Below are 23,992 nucleotides of genomic sequence, written 5' to 3' on the forward strand. Positions count from 1 at the left end.
ATTATCGATTTGTCTCTTTGCTCAGGGGTCTATCTGGGAGGACTAAAAGAGGCCGTGGTAATACTGATCTTAAAGAAACCATCTTTGGACCCAATGGATCCTGCCAATTACTGCCCACTCTTGAACTTTTTGTTTCTGGGTAGGGTAATTGTGAGAGTGGTGGTGGAACAGCTCCAGAGTTTCCTGGAAGACATGTCTGACCTAGACCCATTCCAATCTGGCTTTTGCCCCGGCTGCAGGATGAAGATGGTGCTGGTCACCCTCACAGACACTCTTCACAGTCAGGTGTATCGAGGCAGATAAGCACTGCTGTTATTATTAGCAGAGGTCGATATGGTTGACCATGACCTGTTGATCTACTGCCTCACTGACATAGAAGTTCATAGGATAGCCTTGAAGTGGCTTACCTCATTTCTCCAGGGTCAGGGACAGAGGGAGGTGCTAGGAGATAGGGTGTCACCCAGATACCCTTTGGTGTGCGGGGTTCCTCAGGGAGCAATCCTCTCTCCAATGTTGTTTAGCATCCATATGCACCTTCTCGTCCAGTTTGTGTGGAATTTTGGGCTGGGCTGTCACCAATTTGCGGATGACACGTGACCCAACTGTATCTGTTCATGGATGGACGGACACTGCCCCAGCTACTTTGGCTGAATGGCTGAAAGCTGTGGTTGGATGGTTGAATCAGAGGCAGCTGAGGCTGAATCCATGAAAGACAGAGGTTCTGTGGCTGGGAAGGGAGGGCTGGGGTACCAACTCCAAGCTGTTGACGGAGTACCTCTAACTCCGGAACCTACCACCAGGAGCCTGGGTGTGCTTCTGGATGCCTCCTTATCAATAGAGGCCCAGATCAGAAATGTTGCCAGACTGGCATTTTTCCAACTCTGCCGGGTCAGGCAACAGGCCCCCTTCCTGTCTCACTCCAACCTTTTCACAGTAATCCATGCAATGGTCACCTCCAGGTTTAACTACTGTAACCCGCTCTATGCAGAGCTACCCTTGAGACTCACCTGAAAACTGCAACTGGTCCAGAATGCAGCCATGTAGGTTCTCATGGGACAGCACACATCCAACCAGTGCTTCGCTAGCTGTACTGGCTCCAGGTTAAATACTGGATCAGGTTCAAGGTCTTGGTACTAGCCTTTAAAGCCCTAAACTGTCTGGGATCAACATATCTATGGGACCACCTCTCCTGGTATACCCCCAAAAGAGCACTACGCTCTGGAGAGAAAAACCTTCTGGTGATCCCTGGCCCAAAAGTTATCTGGCTGTCTTCAACTAGAGATGGGGGGGGTGTTGGCCGTGGTGCTGGCCTGGTGGAACTCTCTGCCAAATGATATCCATTTCCTGTGGGACTTGGTACAGTTCCCAGGGCCTGTGAGACAGAGATGTTCTGCCAGGCCAATGGTTGAGGATAGCAACGGTTTCCATCGTGTCTGGCCCTCCCTCTGTGGTGCCATTTCTATCTCCTCCTTTTTGCCTTCCCCCCATGGGGTAAGGATAGAAATTGGTTTTAAGTGCCACCCTCTAATAGTTATTGGAATTTTAATAATCTTAATTCTTTACTGATTGATTGTATTTTATTGAAATGTTGTAAACCTCCCTGAGCCCATGTGTGTGTGTGGGGGGGAGGCGGTCTATAAATTGAATGAATGAATGTCTTCTATTATTTATCACACACTAGTCTAATACCTTTCTCCCCTCTCCATCTACATCCATCACAAGCAGAAAATTACCTGTCCTTTTTCACCTGTCTGAGGTTCCAGCTACATATTATAAAGTACTCATGTTCGCTGGGGAAGAATGCAAGGACTTTGCATCACATATGCAATGGGAGTTTTGTGCCTCCCAGACACAAAAATGGGCTTTTTGTCACCAAAGGAGGCAGGGAGAAGCAGCTTTAGCTTCTCACCTCTCCTGTTTTCACACCTGCAAACTGCCCCACAGCTGCTATTAGCTCCCTTGTCAAAAAACTTGTCACATGGTCACATGACACTTCAAACAAAATTATTTCTCCTTCACCTTTCTGAGCCCCTTCCCTCTCCTCTTTTATAAAACAAATACATGAATTTTATGCTTTTCATTTCCTCCTGACAAGCCAGTTGTAGTGCAGTGGTTAATGTGTTGGACTAAGATTGGGAAAATCCAGTTCAAATCCCCATTTGTCCCATGGAAGCTTGCTGCTGGTGACCTGGGGTCAGTCGTACACTTTCAGTCTAACCTGCCTCACAGGATTGTGAGAATAAAACAGAGGAGAGGAGAAAGCAGCTTTGGGTCCCCATTAGGGTGAAAGGTGGGATGTAAATAAATAAATCACTGGAAAAATTATAACTGCCTCTCTAAATACAGGCACTTTGTTTCCCCCCTTACTCCATTTTTTTTAACTATTGCAAAATTTGGGATGGAGAATTCCTTTCTTCCTGTTGCAGAAAAAAATAATGTACCTGGTCACAAGGCTTCCACCTATTGTCTCAGCATCACTTAAGTTCACTGGACTGGATGGGATCTGACAGGACACCAAGTCTTGGTAGGATGGGAAGAGGACACCAGCATGCAATACAATCTATTTTATTGAACCTTAAGCAAAACTAATAGAAAAGTTTAGAGCATTTACCAAAAAGGCAGTGTACACAATTTCCCCAATGAGAAAGAGATATATTTCTGACTGTCGTGCAGAGGGCCTAAAACCGACCAGTCAGATTGACAGTGGCAGACAACAGAACCTCGACCCTCTTTATACCCATTTGCAAGGTAATAAAAGACACACATCAAATGTCCTGTGGGAATCTCATGAGCTCACCAATAGTCCCTTTAATGGCACCATAAAACCATAAACTTTGCCCATCAACAGGTTATCAGCCAGGCCAAAGCCTCTGGCCAGAGCAGGTGAAGTATAGACAGAGCATATCTAGAGATTCAGCCTTGAGGCTTTTTGCATTTGGCTAGAGGAATGTGGGCTATCTGTGGGAAAGAATTCAGTAGCCAGGTGCTGCCTGTGTGGGAAAGACAGCAATAGTTATGCTGCAATGCTTTATGGGATGAAACCAAAGTCTGCTTTTGCTAACTTCTATTCAATATACCTTATACATAAATGGACAAGTCTCCCTTGATTCAAAATTCTGCCACACTTCCTGCTACTAAAAAAAGAAAAAGAAAAAGTTCTTTATACTATGAAAATTGGGGGGGGGGATTATATTTATTTGCCAAGAGCTCAAACACCTATTCATTCCTCAGTACAATGGCTTTCCGAAAAGTTGAAATGAAATTACCTGGTATATGCATTTTCAATAAACTCACAAAGAAACACACGACAGTGAATCATTCTTTCCACATTATCAGCTCTAGACAAACCAGTCTTTTTGTTCATGTTACAATTTCGAGTGCAAATATGAAAGGTTGCGGTCACACACATGAGATAAAGCACGGGGGGGGGGAAGCGAGGCTATTTCCTCTGGAGGAATTTGACCTGCAGTTGCGTGATCACACAGTCCTTGGAAACTGCAGGCACAGCCCGCCACTACGTGATCAGACACAACCACGGGTGAGTCGTGGGGTTTTTTTGTTTGTTTGTTTCTGATGCGCTTAGATGAGGAATCGATGAATTGCATCTCTGCACTGAGGGCTCCCTATGGAGTTTGCGACGATGCGCATACTGAGAAGGAGGGGAAAAAACAACGGCACAGCGTTGGAATGGCCTGATCAGACCATCTCGACACCATGAGAGCGCACTGGAGCGATCAGACAGGACGCAGGGCTCTTTTTGTAGAAAAAGCCCAGCAGGAACTCATTAGCATAATAGGCCACACCCAATAGCAGAAACTCATTAGCATATTAGGCCACACCCCTGATGACACAGCTCATTAGCATATTAGGCCACACCCCCATGTTGCCAGACGTGTGGTCATCCAGCCACACCCACCTTTTGCTTCTTATTCTGTTTACCCTGTTTGTTGTCAAAACCCAGGGATTCTTTTGTAGCAGGAGCTTCTTTGCATGTTAGGCCACACACCCCTAATGTAGCCAGTTCCAATGAGTTTCTGCTGTTGGGTGTGGCCTATTATGCTAATGAGTTCCTGCTGGGTGTGGCCAACTCGGGAGCCAGCTGGAACTCCGTTCCTGTGCGTTCCTGCCCCAAAATAGCCCTGGACAGGAGAAAGTCTGTCTGTGACCTGTCACAACCCGTTTACTAGCGGATTCCCCCCAGTGTCTTTTAACTCCGCTTCTGCAGCAGAGCAGAACGGGTTGCCGATGGCTGTGGGGCGCTTCCCAGATGTTGTTGTCTGTTCGCGCCCTTTAAATTTACCTGGCATTCGTGCCTATGGCAGGTCTAATTGTGCGTATGATTGCAGCCTAAGTAAGGAAGACTATTTGGCAGGCTCTTACTCCATGTTCCTGGGGAATGCAGTTGTAGACTGTTACTACTTGAAAGAAAACAAAGCTGACACCACAGTAAGGTCCATAGGAGGGCTGGTGTTAGGGCTGCCAGCGGGAGGCAGAGTTGCCAGCTCCAGGTTGGAAAACTCCTGGAGATTTGGGGGTGGAGCCTGGAGAGGACAGGGACCTCAGTGGGGCATAATGTCATAAAGTGCACCCTCCAAAGTATCCATTTTCTCCATGGGAACTGATCTCTGTAGTCCGGAGATGAGCTGTAATGCTGGGGGATCCCCAGGTCCCACCTGGAAGTTGGCATCCCCTAGGTTGAGCTGAAAGCAAAGCTGAGCAGTTCTTGGGGGCCCTCAGAGTATAACACAGCAATGTCTGATAGGCCTGGGGGTACCAGTTGTGACAGGGTTAAGCATCCCTCACCAGTTTTCCACTTAAGACTATAGCCTCCCAGGGCTGCTTTTCATTTTAAAAGAGAGGGAACTGTTACATGCTTTTCCATGCAACTTCTATTTTTCTTCCCGCTTACCTATTTACTTGCTTACTTGATGTTTATTTATTGGATCACATCCTCATCTAACATTTATAGGTCTTGCTATGACTTGTCTTGCTCTTTGAAAATAGATGCATTTGGCTTATGTTCCCTCAGATCCATCGCTTCCTCCCATTCCTTTTCCAAACCAGATTTTCTGCTGGGTTAGTCAGTACTTTTAAAATGCCAGGGTTTTATCTGCAAAGTAGAAATGATGATAACTTACTCATTGGACGGGTAACGGAAACTGGGACTATAAAGTATTTGTGTACCTTAAAAGCAGCAGATTCATTAATAATGCTGTCCTAGAAACCAGACAGTTTCAGCATTTAATTATTATAGCTGCAGCTGGAAAATGTGCTGATAAATATATACGTGCAAGCTGCCAAAGTGCTGTGTTTAATCCAACTATCAGCTCAGTTCATGTATTCATTGCCAGTATCCATCTGCTTATTTGCTGTCATCACAAAAGCAACTTTATGGAAAGCTGAAAAGGAGCTCTGTGTGGTCAACCCAGTTTTTAAAGGATATGGCAGCATCCACCACTGGACATCACAGAGGTACCACAGGGGGAGGCAGCAGACCTTTGGGAGAAGATGATCAATCTGTTCCTTGTATTCATCATTTCACATTGAGTTTTTTGGTTTCTGAAGGGCCAAAGGGAGACTATTTACTTTGCCGTTCCATTCCCAGGCTTTGCGCACATTTGCCATCGACAAGCTAAAATAAAAGTCAATTGTTTGCGTTCTTTGTTTCCCATTCATTCCAGTGGCTTCCAGGTTCTGCATGATGTAAAATCTGCCCCCTTTGTTCCAATTCATTATGAAGTCTTTGTTTCTGGTTGTACTGTGGCATCTAAATCTCACTTTCTTCAAAGACCTCAGTGGTCTCACCACCTGTGACTTCTCCTTCGCTGCTGTCAGAGCTGCTCTTTCTGGGCTTGGGCCTCCATGTGGGACTTAGCTCAACATTGCAGCATGATCTCTGCTTTGTCATCTGCATCCTCTGAGGCTGAGACATTTCCAAGGAATGCTCCTGTTTCTTGGATTTCTTTGGACACCTCCCCAGGAGCTTGATGATATTCCATGGCAGGCAGACAAAGGGATATGCCAGCAGGAAATGAGACCATTGCTTATGCAGTTCAGCTTTCACCTAGAAAACAAAAAGATAGTAAGTAGGGTGAAAATTCTTCTGTGGGGATTTGCAAATGCTGTACAGCCTATCCTGGGGCACTCAGTACTGGGGTTAGAGAGCAGGTATAGAAATGTGCCCTTTTTGGAGCTTCTTGGAGCAATATTGAAGTCATCTTACAGGAGAAAGCCCTGACTTCCAGGGGAAACACAAGTAGAATTCCATAAGACATTCTTAGGGACCTGAGGCCAGCAAGATGTCAGAAGTGTGACTCACAAGTGCAGAACAACTGCTCATGTACTTGATACCACACTTCTGACATCTTGCAGTGGTCTCAGGTCTATTTTGCATCCTGCATTGCCCCTGCCACATTTCATGCGCTCTGTTTGCTAATGTACAGGAGCTAGGATCAAGAAGATCCCTATTACAATATTTGGACAGAAGATCCACACACTTGTACCTAGGTATCATTTAACGGTCCTCGATAGGATTTTACAATGCAGAAGATATTGTAATCAGTCATTGATTCATTCGTTCATGCTGCTGCCTCCCTCACAAGCCTATTCTTCCACCTACTTTCTTTTTCCCCTCACACTTCTTTTATACTACCATACTTTAACTCCTCCATGTTGACTGTTGATTTTTAAAGTATACATTTTTTAAAAAGTGGTTCAGGGGTTGCAGGGGTGTGTGTTCTAAACTGAAGAGAGGCTACTTTTTGGTGAATTCAAATTTCAGTGCAAAAAATTGCAGGAAAACTCACAAAGTTCTCATTTTGTTCCCCTGACCTGCTTTGGCATCATTTTATTTTAAACTTGCAAAAGCCTTCTTTTCTGTGTGATCTCAGTCAGTGATAGTGCAGTGAAAATGAAGCTGCCATAGTTCCAGGTAGCCAGTCCTGTTGTGACGGCTGCTTTCTTGCCTACCAGAACTGGTGTCATACTCGGGGCTGAATTGGGATTTATTACTGCTAATGCTAGTTTCGCTTCTGTAATCTTGCTTGCTCAGGACACATCTGGCTTCTGGCTTCGTTCGCTATCTCATGCCCTCGCTGCCATGAGATTCCTAGGGGGGGAGTGTGTGAGAGGCCGATTGTTGTAGTATTAGGAATGCACCTCCATAAGTGTAACTCTTCTTGAAGCAGCCCCAAGGAGCACCTGGGTTTTCACACGGGAGTGACCTTGGGTGAAGATAAGACTTTGGGAATAGCTAGTTTGGTTGTATATCTATCAGAACCATTAGTAAGCTGGTGTGTGTGAGGTATGTGTGGAATGTGGGCATTCACCTTTACTTTCCATCTCCCACCCTGGACTCGCCAGTCCTAACAAGGGCGTTCATCTCTGCAGTTGACCAAATCTTTCCAATAAACCTCTTTAAGTAATATTGGCTGAACCCACCTGTGATGGGTTTAGTCAAGTCTACCATGGGAAGGGGGCCTCCCTTATACCCATGGACAGCCATAAAGGGGCTCATCCCAATCAAGCTGTGCAAAGGATTATTGTAGCTGTATTCAGCGAATGGTAATAGGGACAATCAATTATCTTATTGATAATTCACATAGCACTGTAACACTTGCTCTAAGATTTGGTTGGTGTGTTCAGTTTGGCCATCCATCTTGGGATGGTGGCTACTGCTTAGTTCACATTCAACCCCTAAGAGTTTCAAAAATTCCTTCCAAAATTTGGCAACGAATTCCGTCCCATGGTCACTTATGACCTTTTTTGGCAAACTATGTAACCTGATGACATGCTGCAAAAAGAGTGTGGCTAACTGCTTAGCGGTGGGTATGCGTTTACAAGGTACAAAGTGGGCTTGTTTGGAAAATAGGTCCACTACCACCCATATAACAGTCTTGCTTTGACTCTCTGGAAGATCAGTAATAAAATCCATAGAAATCACAGACAGTTGCAACTTTCCAGGGACTCCCCCCCCCCGCCGTTTACTCATAACTCAGGGACTCAGGTCCAACCTACCTGAGGGACCACCTTTCCCCACATATACCCCCAAGAGCACTTCGGTTGGGGACACAACACCGCCATAAATGTAACTCTTCTTGAAGCAGCCCCAAGGAGCACCTGGGTTTTCACACAGGAGTGACCTTGGGTGAAGATAAGACTTTGGGAATAGCTAGTTCAGTTGTATATCTATCAGAACCGTTACTAAGCTGGTGTGTGTGATATATGTGTGGAATGTGGACATTCATCTTTACTTTCCATCTCCCACCCTGGACTCGCCAGTCCTAACAAGGGCGTTAATCTCTGCAGTTGACCAAATCTTTCCAATAAAATTATTTACGTAATATTAGCTGAAGAGTGGCTCAGCCTCAGTCACAGTTCAATTAATTCACAAGACACTCACTTTACTTGTTATTTCTAGAAACAAGCTGAAGGGGACAGACTTCCATGTGCTATTCTCCCCAACCATCCCAAGGAACATTGTGTGGAAAATTTAGTACTTTTGCAATCAGAAAATAATCTTCCCATAAAAAAACACAGAAGACCACTAAGAACACTACCCAGCCTGAGGTACAGACTGTACCTGCTAGTAGGTCCTGTGTCATATACTAGGAAAAGCAAATGATACAGGCACCAGTTTGTGGAGTCTTGGTGATGGAGTTTCTAGCTTGTTTCCATTCATATTGTTTGTAAATTTGTTAGCAACAAGGATACCACAGTTTTAACATACCTCACCATTAGAAAAACAGTACAAAAGTGCTACGAGAAACCCCTGGAAGAGAAAAAAGATAAATTAGATTTGAATATTGCACAAATATAATTCAACTCTGAACTTATACGATCACATAATATTGTTCCTAAAAGCACCTGAAACCTGAACCATCACACTGGCAAACTGAACATTAATACAACTAGTTTATTTTGTGGAAGAATGGTCTTTGACTCATAGGAATTGTGGGACAAGGCATCAAACCCATGCCCATATCCAATAATCTATTTTATTTCCCTTACAATAGTTTTGCCCAAGGAAGTGTCTGGTTTGCAGTTATGAACCACTAAATTTGATCCAATTTAGAGTCCAGTGGCATCTTTAAGACCAACAAAGGTTTACTCAAGGTATGAGCTTTTGTGTGCATGCACACTATTTCAGATACATTGTAATAGAAGGTAAGAGTTTAGTTTAGTTTTGTCTTTGCATATCTTAAAACATCTTCATCATTTTACATGTTAATTTGCTATTCAGCCTCCGTCTATAAGTTTGAACTCTCACCTTCTATTCTAATGTATTTGAAAAAGTGTGCATGCAGACTTCCGGTCTGTGGCTCGGTGATGGCAGACGCTCTCCCCTACCTCTGGGGAGAAGATCCGCGCTCCAGTGGGATTGGAGGGGGGCCACCTCAAGTGGCTCCCCCAGGTGAGCCTTAGTTAAAGGCTCAAAGCCGGGGGTGCTGGGGGGGGCGACCTCTTCGATGGCATAATGCCGGAGAATTGAGGCGCTCCTTTTTGCCCCAATCGGTCCGTCCCCTGTGAGGCTCAGTTTTATGCTGAGCATAGCCGATGCCGGCTGGGACAAGCAGAGGAGGTCATCAAATTAACGAAGCTACAAGAGGTCTGAGCACAGACCGGCAATGAATTGGAGAAGGAGACAAGTGAGTGGGAGACAAGGGTCACCTTCTCCAATATTTTAAGATAAATGGTGATTCTTTTACATTGTTCACTCAAGAATAAAAGACAGCTCAAGGTCTGCTAGAGTCCCTATTTCCAGAAATCCCTTATCTGACAAATATTTATTTAGCATAATCTCTGTGTATGTTTGGACTTCCATCTTCAATAGACTAAATACTTCTAAGATATTTCATCTTCTGTTAATGAAATGCCTGCTGGTAAATAAGAAAAAAAATCAAAGTTGTTACCACAGTTTAGTTTTGTTCCCAAAGCATGTTACTTCTTCCCTACTTCTAGCAGTTAGGAAGATATTTGGGTGGTATATAAATCTTTGAAGCCAGTTGCTGTCTTTCCAGAGACCTGCTTGATTATTGATTACTATTTACAAGAGATATGGGGAATACCTTTTAGTCTTGGTGTATCATGTTAGCATTATTAATATTTTATAGAAAGTGGAAAGAGACATTTAAAATTTGAAGAAACATTTAGTTAATGTAGGCCTTTTCATTTGCTTTATAGATATATAAATTGTCAAAGTTTCTTTCACCTATGAAAGTGGTCTTAGTGCTTGGTCTAACATTTTAAAGATTCAGTGCTCTCCTCATTGTACTATAACTTTCCTGTGAACTCTTTTGTTTATTTATATTTATTTATTTATGCTTTCAGCTTGTATCCCGCTCGAACCCCCAAGGGGTCTCTGAGCGGCTTACAGTTACTCTTTATCCCTATCTATGGCCACATATAGTCAGGGTGCCCTACCGGCACCCAGTGGAGGGACTTGCTGTTCTTCTCTCTCGGTTCGGCTTCTTGTCGGCTCGGCTTTCGGTTTTCCCGGCTCCTCTACTTCTCCTTCTCGTGGTCTTTGGCGTCGGCTGTGATCGGCGGGCCTATCCGGCGCGCGGTTCACGTCAGCGCAGCTCCGGCTCTGTCCATTTGGCTCCGCCGTGCCTGTGCCTCTACGTTCTTTGCGTCTCCTTGCTCCGCCTTCCACCAACGTCCGATCCACCGCTGGTGTTGTGCCTAGTCGCCATTTCGCCACTCGCCGCCAATGCTCCATCAGCCCCCACAACGGGGAAGGGTGCCCGTTAACAGGATCAAACTAAACAAAATCTTTTAAAAGGGTAAATATCTGCCTCTTAGGTGCCTAATTTGGACCATGACTTCAGTGCATCCTTCTTCTATATTCCCTAATAAAAATTGTCAGCCCATGTTTCTGCTAATCAACATATCTTCTTCGTGGTCTCTGTGCATCACACCCTTGGGATACTCTGCGCCTGCGCTGACCTTCTCGGTACCGATAGCTAGCAAAAGGGATTTTCGCGCCTCTCCCAGGTCACGCGCCGGCTCCACTGCGCATGACCAAGGAGGGGCACGCAGATCCCGCCAGTTCTCTTCTGACCGCCGCGCTGGTAGGACGCCTTCTGCCTCGGTCTGCTAAGTACCAAACTTTTTTTGCTAAACTTACGTTTAGTTAGTTTCTTTTTCTTTATTTTTGTAGTTAGCATTTTTCTTTCGGTGTTTGTTCTTTATTTACGTTCCCCTCCCGCTGGCCTATGGCCCCGCGGTGGGGTTGTTTCAAACGGTGTAGGACTTGCGGCCTTAAAATATCCCCCACCGACGGGCACTCGCTTTGCCTCGTTTGTTTAGGGGAGTCGCACTGTGTCTCTAAGTGCAGACATTGCCGAAAGTTTTCGAACCAGACGAGAAAAAACAGGGCAGCTCGTCTACACTTGGCCCTGATGGAGAAGGCACTATCTCCACAGTCCTCTTCACCGTTGGACACGTCCGGGCACGCCTCGATGTCCACCTTGGCTGCGGACACTTGTCCTCCCGTTCCGGGATCATCGACGTCGACGGTCGCAATCGATGCTTCGGCACCGAAACGATCGACGCCGATAAAGGACCACCCCGTACCTTCCAAGATCCGGAAGCAGGGCAAAGACTCACAGCAGTCGAAGAAACCTAAAACGGACAAACCCAAAGTCCATAAGGTTTCGGCTAGTCAGGGTCGAGATCCCACGCAAGAACCTCACCCGATCGGTTCGGATCTCGACATCGACCTTACTCAACAGACAAATCAGTCGCAATCTGATATGTCGAGCCGTCAATCCTCTCATGCCTCCCCAGAACGTGGAGTCGAGGATCGGCACCGACCAACTTCTCCTCCCCTGACTTGGGATGAGAGGCAATGGCATTATTTGTACGGGAATCGATACCCATACCCTTGGGCACTCCCGATACCACCCCCACCTGAATGGGATCGTCAGTCGGTGTCATCCCGCATTTCGCGCTTTCAAGATCGACCATCGGTATCGAAGCAGTCGATACCGACGCATCCACCAGACCCGGTTGTGCCCCCGATTAACACACCGGCACCGTCTCAACCTGAATTACTCGAATCATCTCCAGAACCATCCAATGTATCCTCCGATTCAGATGGCTTTTCTGAACATATCGAGGATGTAGATGCACAGCCCACCTCGCAAGATGTGGAAGCGGATTTACCTATTTCTCCATCAGAGGATGTTAAGTCTTATGGAGATTTTATTCAACGCATGGCATTAGATCTATCTATGACTCCTACTCTCGTTGCCAGTTTTGTGGATGATAACGTTTTTGACATTATGCACTCTAACACTTCGCCCTCCGTGGCTCTACCAATGACAAAAGTTCTCTTGCAAACTACCAAGGACTTTTGGACTCGTCCAGCCTCCATTAATGTCTCTAATAAGCGTCTGGATCACATGTACAAGGTCCAGGAATCAGGGGCTGAGTTTTTATACACACATCCTAAGCCCAATTCTTTGGTCGTTTCCTCGTCCACGAAAGGAAAAGCGAGCCACTCTACTCCATCAGACAAAGAAGGAAAAAAGTTGGATTCGGTTGGTAGAAAATTCTACACTGTCGGTGCAATGGGCATTAAAACGGCGAACTATGCCGCCTGCATGGGCCGTTATCAATTCAATTTATGGAAGCGTTTGAATGATTTCCTCCCGCACGTGCCCAAAGAGTGCCAACCTCAGATTAAAAGGATTCAGAATGAAGGGATGGTCTTGGCTAGACACCAAATTAGTGCTGCCAAGCATTCCCTGGAATCCGCTAGTAAGACTCTAGCAACCTCTGTAGCGTTACGCAGACATGCCTGGCTCCGCTCTTCATCATTGCCATATGACACCAGATCCTCGGTGGAAGACCTTCCCTTTGAAGGTTCTGGATTGTTTAGCTCCACCACTGACACGGTTCTGCAGGAAATGGATAAGAGTATCAAGACGTCCAAGAGTTTGGGGATCTCCCCCACGACCAAATACTCGAAATCCAAGCAGTGGCCTAGGCAACCTTGGTCGACCAGGCAACCGTACAACAAATCACCTACGGATCAATGGCAAAGACCTCCCTCTCAGTCACGGTCTTTTCCCCCGAAAAATAAGGGACAATCGTCCGGTGCCTATAAGTCGAAATTCCCTAAGAATCCCAAACAGGGACTTTGACTTCAACCTTACTGCTCAGACTCGCCTTGCACCCTTCCTGCACGCATGGCTCGCCATTTCTACGGACAAATGGGTGCACTCTATAATAAGAGATGGCTATCTCATAGAGTTTTCTCTGACTCCCAAAATCTCCCGTTTTATCAGAACCCCGGCGTCTCCTGCCCTGCTACAGGAGGTACAATCGCTGACACAAAAAAACGCTATAGAGAAAGTCCCGATGGCGGATTGTTGCCGCGGGATTTATTCCAAATATTTCACGGTCCCCAAGAAGGACGGAGGACTTCGTCCAATCATGGACCTTCGTTTTCTCAATCGGTTCATCATTTACAGAAAGTTTCGCATGACCACGTTGCAAAGCATTTTACCACTCCTGTCTCCAGGGACTTGGATGGTCACTTTAGATCTCAAAGACGCTTATTTTCACGTCTCCATCCATCCTCGTCACAGAAAGTTCCTCAGATTCGCAGTCGGGGAGGACCATTACCAATTCAAAGCCCTTCCATTCGGGCTCTCTACCGCCCCCAGGGTTTTTACGAAGGTAATGGTGGTTGTCGTCGCTCATCTTCGCCTTCAGGGCATTCAGATCTTTCCGTATATAGACGACTGGTTGATGGTGGCAGATTCAAGAGAATGTCTCCTTCAGCACATCACCATCACATTGTCGGTCCTATCCTCCCTTGGAATTCTGGTGAATTTACAGAAATCCATGCTGCAACCTGCAACTCGCGTGCAGTTCATAGGAGCTGTCATAGACTCCCTAGCCACTCGGGCGTACCTTCCTCGCCAACGGGCAGATACCATTCGTCTGGAAATTCAACGTTTGTTCCAGTCCAACGTGACATCAGCGGTCCACATTCAGCGGATCTTGGGTCTCATGGCAGCCACCACTTCCGTGATCGAATATGCACGCCTTCGCATGCGCCCGTTGCAGCTGTGGTTTCTAAAGAAATTTCGCCCTTCCATCCATCCTCCGAGCCTTCAACTGGTAGTGCCTCCGCAGGTCCTCGTCTCCCTGCAGTGGTGGCTCGTGGACACCAATCTGTTGGCGGGTGCACCGTTCCAACCGATCGTTCCCGTAATGTCCATCACCACAGATGCCTCCCTGTGGGGTTGGGGTGCTCATACAGACGACACTTGTGTGGGTGCTCCATGGCAACCCCTTTGGAAGAGTCATCATATCAACTATCTGGAACTGCTGGCCGTAAAATTTGCCCTCAGATCCTTACTCAGACAGGTTGTAGGAAAAGCTGTGTTGATTTTTACGGACAACACAACTGCGATGGCTTATATCAATCGCCAGGGCGGGACCGTGTCCAGGTCCCTTTGCAGGCTAGCTATGGACATATGGGAAGAGTGCCTTCATTGGAACATCACTCTCCAAGCTGCCCATCTGCCAGGAACTTTGAACCAACAAGCGGATTTCCTGAGCAGAGGGGGAGCATCGGACCACGAATGGGAGTTGAACTCAAAGTATCTCCTTCCTCTTTTTCAACATCTGGGACATCCCCACATCGATGTTTTTGCAACTCGATTGAACAAGAAGTGTCCCAGGTTTTGCTCCAGAGCGGGGTTGGACCCTCTGTCAATGGGGGACGGTCTGTTGATGTCGTGGGCTCACGACTTTCTATACCTATTTCCTCCGATTCCGCTGCTCCACAGGGTGCTTGTGAAAATACAACAGGACAAGCCCCATTGTCTCCTGGTAGCCCCCTGGTGGCCTCGGCAGGTGTGGTTTCCGACACTGCTGCGGTTAGCCAAGGGATCCTTCGTACACTTCCCGCAGGAGTTGGATCTCCTCCAAGCTCAGGAAGGCCAGGTCCTTCACTACGATCCTCTGAGTCTCAAGTTGACTCTATGGGAAATACGCTTTCAGTGATGGATGACCGTATCAATGAGGTCCTGTTGAATTGTCGTAAACTGTCTACTAGGACGTCTTACGCAAAGAAGTGGGATTTATTCCTACAGTACTTGAGTTCTTCCAATTTACCTCCTCCGCCAGTGGATTTGAGGTCTATTTTTGCGTTTATTTTGTCCAGAATGGACTTGGGACTCAGTTTTTCTTCAGTTAAGGTGTATTTAGCTGCGGTGTCAGCTTTTCATCCATCTATTGATGGGTTTTCAGTTTTCTCGCATCCTCAGACGAAACAGTTTTGTAAAGGTCTTATTCGCCTGTACCCTCCCCGTCGTTCTCCGACTCCGGCCTGGGATTTGGCTTTAGTTTTGCGGTTTTTGATGGGAAAACCCTTCGAACCACTGGCCACTTGCTCTCTAAAGTTGTTATCGCTCAAGACTGCGTTTCTGGTGGCCATTACTTCTGCTCGTCGAGTCAGTGAGTTGTCTGCTTTAAGGTGTGATCCACCATACTTGATTTTTTCCCCTCATGGGGTGTCGTTGTCTTTGGACATCTCCTTCTTACCGAAAGTCGTTTCGGAGTTTCATCTACGTTCAGATATAGTTTTGCCGTCATTTTTCCCGTCTCCTGCCAATGAAGAGGAACGGAAATTGCACTCTCTGGATGTTAAGAGGGCGTTGCTGTTCTATTTGGGCAGGACCAAGTCTTTTCGTCAGTCTCCAGCCTTGTTTGTTGCTCACAGTATGCCCTCCCTAGGGAAGAAGATCTCTTCCCAGACGCTGTCCAGGTGGATTGTGGAAGTAATCAAGCTATGTTACGCTTTGGCTAAGAGACCTCTTCCAGGTCAACTTCGCGCCCACTCTACAAGGGCGGTGGCGGCTTCCACAGCTTTCCTGAGAGGGATGCCATTGGAGGACATCTGCAACGCTGCGACTTGGGCTACTCCGCTCACCTTCGTGAAGCATTATGCCCTTGATGTCCGGTCTACTCGTCGTGTGGCGTTGGGTCGGTCTATTTTGCAGACGGCGCAGGTGTAGGGCCTCGGCCCCTCCTCCAGGTAAGAGTTATTGCTTGCTATTCTCCCAAGGGTGTGATGCACAGAGACCACGAAGAAGATAGACAGGTTGCTTACCTGTAACTGGTGATCTTCGAGTGGTCATCTGTGCATTCACACCACCCGCCCTCCTTCCCCTCTGCTCTCGGCCCTTCATCTTGTTTCTTTGAAGGCTGTTGGGCGGCGGTCAGAAGGAACTGGCGGGATCTGCGTGCCCCTCCTTGGTCATGCGCAGTGGAGCCGGCGCGTGACCTGGGAGAGGCGCGAAAATCCCTTTTGCTAGCTATCGGTACCGAGAAGGTCAGCGCAGGCGCAGAGTATCCCAAGGGTGTGATGCACAGAGACCACGAAGAAGATCTAACTGTTAAGGACCTTCCCTCTTGGGGTTTTAGTCATAGTGTGGGTTTAATTTTTCTTGTCTTTTTATCCTGGGGTACCTTTTTCCCTCCCCTTTTCTTTTCTGTTAGTCTGTAGGTGTAACAAAAATAATAAAGCTACCCTGTCTTCAGGGGATTTTAAAAAAAAGAAAGAAAAAGTGTGCATGCACATGAAAGCTCATATCTTGAATAAACCTTTTGTTATGTACTAACAAAGGGACCACGCACGCGGTTGGGCCCGCACGTGGTCAAGCAAACAAACAAAGCTTTGTGACCAAAACAATAGACGCAGAGGATCCAAGATCGGATCAGTCAGTCAGTCCGGACCTATGGTTATGGCACTGTAAATAAACCAATCACGAGTGTGGGGTGTGTTGTTGGGTATGGCTTGTATTGACATTTAAGCAGGACCCCGGGCCCCGCTCATCATCTCAGTCTTTGCCTGTTAAACCATGAGCTGAAATCACTAGACTATGCGTCTTGAACCCAGTACTTTTCACTGGAGACAAGGATGGGACCCCGATGAGCAAACCTGACCCCAGCTCAGAAGCAAGCACTGCACCATGCTTCCATCTGCAGGACCACATGCCCCGCACCGCTACAGCACCCCGAGTCATGGCTGCTGCTCTGGGACATATCTCCATCTTCAACCCAGCCCACCCTGAGCTATGGGAGGCATGGGTTGAACAGCTCACGTACTTCTTCCAGGTCCAGGGGACCACTGACCCCCACATGAAGAAATCATGGCTTCTCAGCACATGCGTCATCTCCACAATCCATCTGGCCCAGAGCCTTATTACTCCAAAGAAGCTAGATGCTGCAACATTCAAGGAACTGGTAAAGACCCTCACTGACCATTTTGTGCCAAAGCCATCCAAGATGGCCATGCACATGGACTTTTTTGCACACACCCAAAAATCAGGGGACGCAGCCGCTGACTTCATGGCTGACATCCGCTGGCGGGCGATCAACTGTGAGTTTCCTGCCATCGAGGACGCCCTGTTGAACCAGTTTTGTCTGTGGGGTCTGAGAACAGAAACTCCACAGGAAACTCATTGGCCTCAATGACATCAAGCTGGACAACGCCCTCCAAGCAGCCATGACCTTTGAAAAGGTGCAAAGAGACTGCCAAGTGGCATCAGCCCACCACGTGGCCTATGCCCACGCCTCAGATGCATTGGATGAGGAAGAGGTCCTCCAAGTCTGCCGGCCAGACCGCCGGGGGCAACGACCGCCCTCTATGTCCACCCCACAAGCCGTGAAAACTAATGCACAACTAACATGTGCCAGCTGTGGGGATTCGCATGAACCCCGTTCCTGCTGTTTTCAGGATGTGACCTGCCAGTCCTGCGGGAAGACATCGCCGAGCCTGCCGCTCCAGGGGAACCAGATGACAGCAGACTCTCTCGCCAGCTGAGCGTAACTACACGCAAATCGACAAGGAGGGCCTGGCAATCGTGGCAGGAGTAAAAACGTTCCACGATTACCTCTACGGCCAGCCTTTCACCATGGTCATGGACCACAAGCCTCTCCTGTGACTACTTGCCCAGGACCGCCAGACCCCACAGATGCTCTCCCCCCGGATGCTCTGCTGGTTGATATTCCTGGCCAGGTACCAGTATGCGCTAGTCCATCGCCCCGGTAAAGTGATGAGTCATGCTGACACCCTCAGCAATCTCCCGCTGCCCTCCTGCAACCCAGACCTGGCTCACCATGATGCCCTGCTGGAGGATCTTCCCAACTGGCCAGTCCAGGTCTTCGACGTGTCTCGCCACACCGCCCGTGACCGCGTCCTCTCCCAGGTCCGGGACTGGGTGGGGAGGGAGTGGCCCACTAGCCCAGTGGGCCCAGAGCTTGCCGCTTATTCATCCCGCAGAAATGAGCTGTTGACCCATAAAGGGTGCCTGCTATGGGAAAGCCGGGTGGTGGTGCCAGCTCCGCTGCACAAGCAGGTGCTCACAGTTTTGCATGACACACACCTGGGGATTGTAAGGATGAAGGTTCTGGCCAGGAGCTATGTGTGGTGGTTGGGGCTGGATGCAGAAATTGAAGACCGGGTGAAGCGCTGCCAAACATGCCAGGAGTCATGGCCTGAACCCCCCAGGGCTCCCACGTGGCCATGGGAGTCATCACACAAGCCGTGGGCTAGGCTCCATCTAGACTTTGCAGGACCCTTCCAAGGACAAATCTTTTTCATACTGGTGGACGCCTACACCAAATGGCTGGAAGTGGACCCAGTTCCATCCACCTCATCTCGATCTGCCATATGGGCAAATGTGGCAGATTTTCAGCACGCACGGCATCCCAGACTCCTTAGTAATGGACAACGGAACTGACTTTACCTCCGCAGAGTTCCTGGAGTTCGTGCAATACTATGGGATCAGGCACATCTGCTCCGCACCATTCCACCCCGCGACCAATGGCCAGGCCAAGCGCATGGTCCGCACAACGAAGGATGCACTGTGCTGCATGAATCAAGGGAACTGGGACTACAAGCTGTCCACCTTCCTCTTTAACCAAAGAATCACGCCACACTCCACCACCGGACACAGCCCAGCAAAGCTACTGATGGGACGGCGGCCCACGACGACGTTAGACCATCTGCACCCCGATCGGGCACCAGAACACAGCACAACCCCAGAGAATCAAGAGGCACCACAAGGATTCTTTCCAGGGCATCCTGTGTATGCCAGGAACTATGCCTGGGGTCCAGCATGGATTCCGGCCAAGGTAATCAGAGTGACAGGCCCCCTGTCATACGAAGTCTCCAGGGATGATGGCCAACTGCTAAAGAGACATGTGGACCAACTACGCCACTGCATCCTCATGGCCGACCCTGACAAACCAGAGGATAGCGAGGACGAACGGCTGAGCCCAGCAGAAAGTGAGCCGGAGGATCAGGATACGTCCGCACACGCTCCTCTGTGGCCAAGCGCTCTGGCAGAAGCAGCCACCAGCAACAACGCTGATTGGCCTCGTAGTCATGAATCCAGTAATACTCCAGCCCCAACGGAGCGACCGGAAGCTTTGCCAGAACAGCTGAGGGTCGGGCCAGGAGGGACGTCCCTGGCCCCCGAAGTACGCCGGTCCACCAGGGAACGGCGGAGGCCCACCCACCTCAAAGACTTTGTCTGTTAGGAGGAACCGAACTTTGGGGGGAGGGGTGTTATGTATACAAAGGACCACATACGTGGATGGGTGCGCACGTGGTCAAGTGCACTAGCAAAGCTTCGCGACCCAAAACAACAGACTCGTAGGATCCTAAAATGGACCAATAGGTTAGCCCAGATCCGCAAAGGAACCTAAGGTTATTGGTGCACTGTAAATAAACCTATCACGGGTGTGAGGTGTGTTAGTTGGGTGTGGCATGAACGGACATATAAGCAGACCCCCCGGTCCTGCTTCCTTGTCTCAGTTTTGCCTACTAATAAATTATGAGCTGAAATCACTTGACTATGTGTCTTGAACCCAGTACATTATACCTCCACTACAGAAGGTTCAGCAAGAAGCAAATAGGGAGCAGAGGTCATGTGACTGTGTATAGAGTCTATGGACAGTGGATGGCAGTTAGAAATTGGCAGTGTCAAGGGCACACCAGAGGCACAAAGTCAGTATTGTAAGATTTTCCAGGTATGCTGAGCCCCTACTTGATGGTATTACTTTGCATGAGGGAAAAAAATGGTGCAAGGATAAATGCTCCCCATTGAACTTGTTGGGAATGGAAAAAAACTGCTCCCACTACTCATGCACAGCTATGGCTCAGTTTAAGAAGCAGCTAAGTCTGTACCCAATCACAGCTTCCAGAAACATTATACAAATCCCAGGTAAGCAAGTAATAGTTCAGACGGTAGGGCATGTGGCATGGGGCTACAACTCTCTGGCCTCATGTTGGGCACACTTAGAACATACACACACATTGTGGTGTAGGGAGCTCTAGAGTAATGGCCCTTTGAACAAACATTGGCCCAGCATATTGCTTACATTCTTCTCTATTCTCTTGAAGAAGCATTTCAGGGGGTAATTTGGGCTGCAATGGGAGGAAGGAATTGAGAAAAATAAGTAGAAATTGTTTGGTCCTTAGAAATGGGTCCATAGAAGTAGGATATTCTTTTTTTAAAAAAAAAATATTTATTGGGTTTTCAAGTCATAAACAGTAACATAATAGCTTATAGACAATAACATCATCAAAAGTCAACATGTCAACCAAAAATACTTTTTAACAGCAACTAAGTCAAATAAGGACTTTTCTGATGTTCCCAAATTCATTCCATAGTCAACCACTAACCGAATACTAATCTCTACATATGGCATTCATCAAGTTCCATACCAGCAATCTGATTTAGTGCCAAATTTTAACCATCTCAAACCCTCCATTACTCGGGAGTCACCTAACCTGACTGCATCTACAATTACATTTTAATACATCTCATTTATTCAAATCAGCTATAAGTTACTTATTTCTACTATAAACATATATATTGCAAGAATTTATTTCATTTGTATATATTTTATCTTTTTCTCCACTTGTTTGGATTTTCACTATAACATCTATCCCCTCTAATTCTGAGATACTTTTTCATACAATTATTTTGCTATTATAATATTCCTTACGTCCCTTCATTTTTTACTAATTTTTATATCTTTATTTTCATCACCAACCACTTCCTTTGAAAATTAGTGCCCTTTAAACTAATCATTTTTCAACACCTTTCCAGAATCTTCCACATTTTACATTCATTCACACATACACATACACCTAATTATTTTTACTGATCATAAATTAATTATACTCTATATAGTATTCCCTAGCCTAAATCCAATTCATAAATTTCCATTAAACTTTTCTCTCCATATTTATTTACTGCTTACTATTTTAGCCTTTAACACTCCATTGTCTTCACCCTCTATTGTCACCCTTACATCTTCAACCACTTTAACTTTTAACAGACTTTCCATAGTCAGGTTCTTCCGACTAGGATAAAATTGACATATTTATATTATGGTTAGGATGCCAGACATATAATAAGTTTCTATTGCACTGGGCGCTGTTTGTTTCAGACTAAAATAAGAAGTTCAATTATTCTTATTCAACTCTATAATCTCTTTTTCTTGTTGTGAAATACTGGTTACCTCCCCCCACCTTTTTAATGTTTTTTCGATTAAAATTAAATTGATGGTATTAAAAAAATCTTTTTATCATGAAAACTTACATGGAAGGAACTCATTGTCAGATGAATGAAGAGTTTTATATCCCTGGAAATCCCTTTGACTTGTTCATCAAGGATGAAGAAAAAGACAATCTCATGTATCCCAAGTAATGGTATTAATACCAGAGTTGATCTTGCCAACCTTAAAATAAAAAAAAATGTAAAATATCTTTGACACAAAACTGATCAAGAAACCAAGATGGACTCAACATAACATTTATTGCATTTTAATCATTTCTGTCTTGCTCATGCTACCAAAATGCTTATAGGCAATTCAAACACAATATAAACAATTCATAAATACTTGCATAACATATTAAAATAACATTAAAGATAATGAACAGAAAACTAGCTAAACAAGTATGTTTTTGCTGGCTCTAGAGACTTACTGTGTGCCAGCTGAATATCTGGGGGGAGGATGTTCCATAACTGAGTGTCCACTACAAAAAAAGTCCCTGTCTTATATGTCTATCCCTCTATTCAGACAATGGGGCACAGAGAGTAGGGCTTTGGATAATGGCCACAATAAACAGGCTGGTTCATATGAAGTAGAAGTTCTTCAAATGTAGACTAGTCTCAGACCAAAGAATCACTTGAAAGGTAAACAGCACTTTGAAAGGAGCCCAATTTTTTAAATTTTGTCTCCCACCACCACACAGTTGCAGTGGGAAATGTCAGCTGAGGGCAGAAGATCCCCTGCCCTCACAGGGAAGGGAGTAACTCTAAACTGAGGGCAGTAGGCAAGTGGAAACCACAGAGGAATGGTTATGTGGGAAATGAGTCAGCTAATACTGAGTGGGTCAATTCATACAGAATGTTGTTATACCGGAGAGTTCTCAGAGTGTAGCATCAGCCACCCCAGAAAAGAAAACTGGACTACACTGTCTCTGAATCAAATTCCCTCCTCTGTCATTTGTTGATTGGGAGCAAAAGGAGGTCTCGACCAGATTCATTATGTGTGTTAGGGGGGTGTCTTCTTTTTCCTGTTCCCCCAGCAACCATTCGTGGGTTCCCAAAAAGCATAATACTGAGAACTTCTTTAACCTAGGCAGAGATTAGTGATGATTTTTATCTAAGCTAAATAGTGGAGACCAGCTGGAATGCTACATTTTATCTAAGCTAAATAGTGGAGACCAGCCATTTCGGAGACAGCTGGAATGCTACGTGAGGCCTCCTATTCTTAATCTCAAAATTGATGTCCATTTTAATGGATTTTTTTGTTTTCTAAATTAATGCTATGTTTTTTTTAAAAAAGCCATCAGTTCCCCCTTGTAGAAGTCATTGCAAATTATTGTAAAATTTTGTTTTCAGTTTAAAAGGCTAAAGGGTAAAAAGATTAGTACAAATCTGGGAACCCAGTGCCTACCTGAATTTATAATCATGGAAATTCATTTGCTGGGCTTTAAGTTTCGAAAGCAGCAGCTTTAGAATGTGAAAGAAGATACAGACATTAACCTTCAAAGAGAAAAACACACTTTGTTAGTGTTAGATATGAGACTCGAGGCAGCAGGTGAACAGTGATAACAGCTTTATTGAACACGAAGTCAGAAGAACCAGAACGAGACAAACAACAGAGCAACAGGCTCCTTTTTAAACTGTCCGGGCTTGGCAAGCCACGCCCACATGTCAGATAAGATCCAATCAGATACTGTACATAAAGACCAATCACTTTGCTTCCCTTGTTCTGATAGGTCGGTTTACAATACCTTGCTTAGACTCAAACTCAATACAATCATATATTCTGTTCCATACATAACAGTTAGTTTCAATTAATGCAGTGAGTTTGCCGGCTCATCCATCTTCCAATAGCCAGAGAACGGCTGTTAAGGGCAGAACTTGTTGTGTACTGCCTCTTTAAGAGGTTATCCCAGTAAGTGTCAGGTTCCCAGTCAAATCTCTCTCCACACACACTTTCTTTGGTGAAAGTTTTATTAGAAGATATGAGATGTTCAGGGTTCAAACTTATTACTGATGTAATAAGGCGGGAAAGCAATGTATAACTAAAACCCCACATTCCATTCATACACATCAGCACTACTATCCAGACCATGAAAGAATATACGGCCCGCCAAACACAGACTTGTCTTCAAGGACGCTCCCGTGAGAAGAGCCATCCTTGAGGTGTCATAGAAGAGTTACCAAAGCAAAACTCCCTAATTCTACCAGCTGTCGACCATTCACACACACACACACACCCAGGAATTCAAGTCCGGGCTCTTTTTGTAGCAGGAACTCCTTTGCATATTAGGCGACACACCCCTTAATGTAGCCAATCCTCCAAGAGCTTACAGTAGCCCCTGTAAGAAGAGCTCTGTAAGCTCTTGGAGGATTGGCTACATTAGGGGTGTGTC

At 46.2% G+C, this 23,992-nt stretch overlaps 1 protein-coding gene across 1 annotated transcript in view; it reads right to left on the minus strand.

Moving 5' to 3' along the window:
- Positions 1-5,767: 5,767 nt before the first annotated feature.
- Positions 5,768-23,992, minus strand: part of GLP2R (glucagon-like peptide 2 receptor) — a 62,031-nt gene continuing 43,806 nt past the window's right edge. Inside the window, exons 9-12 of the mRNA XM_015414333.1 lie at positions 23,008-23,096; positions 21,645-21,783; positions 8,729-8,770; positions 5,768-6,064 (exon numbers count right to left, since the gene is read on the minus strand). Coding sequence (XP_015269819.1) covers positions 5,768-6,064; positions 8,729-8,770; positions 21,645-21,783; positions 23,008-23,096 — 567 coding nt within the window. The remainder of the gene's footprint in view (positions 6,065-8,728; positions 8,771-21,644; positions 21,784-23,007; positions 23,097-23,992) is intronic.

Source organism: Gekko japonicus, unplaced genomic scaffold, assembly GCF_001447785.1.
Source record: "Gekko japonicus isolate JY-2015 unplaced genomic scaffold, Gekko_japonicus_V1.1 scaffold152, whole genome shotgun sequence".
Taxonomy (NCBI): domain Eukaryota; kingdom Metazoa; phylum Chordata; class Lepidosauria; order Squamata; family Gekkonidae; genus Gekko; species Gekko japonicus.